The following is a 4,624-nucleotide window of genomic DNA, read 5'->3' on the forward strand; positions in this document are numbered from 1 at the left end:
TCTATTTGATTATATTTATCCGCAATTAGTTATACGAATTCAAACGGTGAAGCACGTGGGTAGATCTGGGTAGTCAAAAACGTAAAACCTCTAAAAATTGGTTATTTTGTGACAAAAGATTGTATAAAATGGTTATTTTTATAAATTTCTCTAGAAATAAATGGAAATTATCATTTAATAAATGTATTCATTTGACAATCGAAAGATGTGACACTTCCAACATCCGAAGCCATATATATTAATTTGAGAGTCAAAAGATGTGACACTTCCAAGATCCGAAGCCATATGTTTAATTCCTTTACCCATACTACTATTACTATATAGCACGTAGGGGCTCTTCCCAAGTTATACAAACCATCTCAAACAAATTAAGACGATGTCACAACTTGGAGACAAGCTTTACCTTACCTTCATCTCCTTTTGGTCATGGTGGTGCGAAGTCGACAACCAACAAGGCTATCTTGTTCGCACCATTCTCACCATTTCCCTTCCAACACTACTACTTCTATGGTACAAGCGGACGTCCGCCAGCTTCACTCCTCCTTTGCCTCCAGGCCCCTATGGCTTACCACTTCTGGGCTACCTCCCGTTTCTCAACCCCAACTTGCATGAAACATTCACCCAGATGTCTCACAAATACGGCCCCATCTTCAGCCTTCGCCTCGGAACTAAGCTTCACGTTGTGCTCAACAACATAGATCTAATAAAGGTTGTGACTCGTGAACTCGACCAAACCTTTGCGAACCGCAATCCACACCTCACGGCCAGAGCCATCTCTTATGGCGGCCTCGGCGTCTCATTTTCCAACCACAAACACTGGGTTGATATGCGTAGACTGTTGGTGAGCCAAGTGTTAAGCAACACGAATATTGATGCTTCTCGGGTTTTGCGAACCAGGGAAGTGAGAAAAACAGTAAAGGACGTTTATGGGAGGATAGGAACAAAAATCGACATCAACAAAGTTGCTTATGACACCGAGATGAAGGTCGTAACAAGCATGTTATGGGGTTCTAGCAAAGGGTCTGATGATTCCAGCGATGTTGGAGATGGGTTTCAACAAGTGACGGACAAGATTATGGAGTTATTGGCAGCACCAAACATCTCTGATCTCATCCCCATGTTAAAGCGGTTTGATCTACAGGGAAAGCAGCGAGACATGGAGAAGCAAAGGGAACAAGTTGATAAGGTTTTTGATCACATCATCCGCGGACGAATCAATGCTAACTCCAGCAAAATGGAGAAAGATGGAAAGGACTTTCTGCAGATCTTACTTGATGAAATGGATGATCCAACATCGATAGTTGATATCAATGAAATAAAGGCTCTACTAATAGTAATATTTATACCACTTGCTTCCTGTTTCGATTTTGATTATATATTAATTGCTATTATTTTTAGTTGATGACACTTGGAACTTACAATTAGTTGTTATGACAGAACATCTTGGTTGCAGCAACAGACACAGCATCAACCATGGTCGAATGGGTGATGGCACATATCTTATACAAACCAAAGCTATTGGCAAAGATTCAAGGAGAACTGACAGAAGTTATCGGCATGAATAACGTGGTTGAAGAATCTCATTTGTCCAAATTAACATATTTGGACGCCGTTATCAAGGAAACATTCAGGTTACTACCTCCAGCTCCCCTCTTCCTCCCTAGATGCCCAAGTGAAACTTGCACAGTGGGTGGTTACACTGTTCCCAAGGGTACCATCGTGATCATGAACGCTTGGGCGATCCAGCGTGATCCCGAGAACTGGACGGACCCACTGGAGTTCATCCCTGAAAGGTTCTTGAAGGAGAAATGGGATTACAAAGGAAACAATTTGAAGTTTTTCCCGTTTGGAGCAGGGAGAAGGATATGCCCAGGAGCACTTCTGGGGGAGAAGATGTTGATGTATATCGTTGCATCCTTCTTCCATTCGTTCGAGTGGAGGTTGCCGGAAGAAGAAGATTTCGACCTTTCAGAAGAGTTTGGCATCGTGATCAAGAAAAAGAAACCATTAATCGCTATACCGTCTCCAAGATTATCGGATGCAAGTCTCTACATGTGATCGCCACATCAACATCCGTCACTATATTTGCAATTAATACAATAAATTGGACTTTTATGCTTACTATCAGGTTGAAGGTGGGCAATTTTACGAGTTGTATGCTTATGAAACCTATTGTTTTACAAAATATATATATATATATATATATATATTATATATACATAGATGGATGTTTAATCGAGAACACATTTATTACGGGAACACAGTTTAATAAAGTTGACGAAATAAATCGTCATTATTTATAATTTTGATTTTTTATATTTATTGCATATCGATTTCTAGCTTGTAGATAAATAAACAAATATATCTAATAAATTACAATCAAATATATCCTCAAAAACACCCCATCAAATTACAATTAAATGTTATTTACTATATCTTAATACCAAATACTTTATTAATTAAATGATTATTACAAAGTTAAATTCATCAATTAGAGAAATATTTTTTTTTAATTCTAACTTAACATGTTTTTGAATTAATATTTATAGTTTTACATTGAAAATAATTTTTTTTAATGTTTTGTATAGCTTTAATCTATTTATACATATTAAATAAAAAATTTCTATAATTATATTTTTTATTTTTTAATATTCATTAATATTAACATTAAATTTATAAAAAAAAACCAAATATTAACATTAAATTTATAAAAAACGAAACGTTCATGTGGCAATGCTACTAAACAAGTCCTGTAACCCTTTTCTTCAAAAGAATATCTACAAAAATGATTGGGTTTTTATGACACCAATAATATCTACGTATTTGAAGAGATCACTTTATATTACTAAAGTTTATAGGATTAGACAATAAATGTACCATTTAAAAGTGTTAACAATAAATTTATATCACGTTTTTTGGTGTCTTAACAGATTTTTTAATGTAAAGCGGTTTATTCACTCTTTTATATGACACTTTTGATAAATGTCCCGTGAACACAATCTTTAATAGGACATTTTATAAATAGTGTCCTATAAAATAACTAATACGATGCTTTATTATAAAATTATTCTAAAAAGTTGGTTAAAACGCCTAAAAATATCGTATAAATTATTATAACACTTTTGAGTATAACACTTTATTTGTTTGTTCTATAAATTTAGGTCTTATAAAACAGTATATTGGAAGACTTCGACATTTTCCAGAGTTATAAACCAAAGTTTTCTATAGTGAAATGTTTTTAGATGGTTATGTTTTATATATGAATATCATATGATAATGTATCATTTTATATTTTATAAGTATATGTAATAAAATATTATACATATCGTTTGATTAATATATATTAGTTTTACAATGTGTTTGTTTCACATTGTGAAACAAACAAATATATGTGAAATTAATAAACACATTGTTAAAGAAATATATGTTAATCAACACTCTAAATCTAAGTTGTGGATGGAAGAAAATTATGTGAAATAGCATATGATGCAACGGTTCTCAATTATATATATATATATATATATATATATATATATATATATCCTCAAATAAAGAATATATAGCGAGTCATTCAATAGAGAACTTAATAATTTGTGATAATCATGATATCTAATCTCAACCACAAATCAAATGATAAATAAGGACATAATAATTTGATAATTTTGTTGACTTAAAATTTTAATACAATGGTATTTTAGAAATCCCCTTTCTTCTCTCTTTGACGAACATTATTCAAACAAACCTTGACATTTTCATTTAAAAAAAGTACATACAAACGATCTTCACTTATGTTACCCAATATACATACAATATACACATTGTATACATGTGATACCCATTGTATGGACGTTGATATTCACTGTGATACACCTTGTTTACAATGTGTCCACACACCAACATTGTGATACCCATTATATACATGGTGATATCTGTTGTGATACCCGTTGTGATATCCATCGTTTATAATGTGTTCACAACACCAACGTTATGATACCTATTGTACACATGTTGATACCCACTGCTTTCAACGTGTTCACAACCACCAAATGTTAATTTTGGTGATACAAATTGGAAATGCGAAATAGATAGAGAGTTGTTAAATGTGGAGAGAGAGAGAGAGAGAGATATATATATATTAAATAATTTAATTAAATACAAAATGGAATTATTAAATTACTAATTTACCATTTTATTTTATTTTAAAAAATAATATTAATTATTTTAAATGATTAGCTTACCTTCAATAACTTTAATTTAATAAACATAAAAAATTAAACAATAACTTTTTTCTTTTAAGACAAAATATGTCCTATCACTCCTAAGTTCATGTTTTTAAAGAAAAATATATAAAAATAAATATTATTTTAAATGATTTAGTAGATGCATTAACTTGACAGTCAAAAAAGGGGGAGTGATAATGACACCCCTTTAGTATGTGGTGATTGCCTTGAAAATTGTGCCGATCATTTTTTGTCATAAACATCAACTCATTTAATTATATATTTATATTTTATTAATTTTGTTTTATTTTATATATTGATATTAAAAAAATATATATTATTTTATTATTTTTATGTTATTTTATTATTTTATATTTTTGATTTTATATATTACAATTTATTAT

At 31.3% G+C, this 4,624-nt stretch overlaps 1 protein-coding gene across 1 annotated transcript; it reads left to right on the top strand.

Annotated features, from left to right (window-relative positions):
* The first annotated feature begins 376 nt into the window (after positions 1-376).
* Positions 377-2,058, top strand: LOC112499660 (cytochrome P450 76C1-like). Its single transcript, XM_025102983.1, has 2 exons — positions 377-1,333; positions 1,438-2,058. Exons 1-2 carry the CDS (start codon positions 377-379, stop codon positions 2,056-2,058), a joined length of 1,578 nt encoding a protein of 525 aa, XP_024958751.1.
* The last annotated feature ends 2,566 nt before the right edge of the window (positions 2,059-4,624 follow it).

The sequence above is a fragment of the Cynara cardunculus genome (genome assembly GCF_001531365.2).
Source record: "Cynara cardunculus var. scolymus isolate 2C chromosome LG 16, CcrdV1, whole genome shotgun sequence".
NCBI lineage: Eukaryota > Viridiplantae > Streptophyta > Magnoliopsida > Asterales > Asteraceae > Cynara > Cynara cardunculus.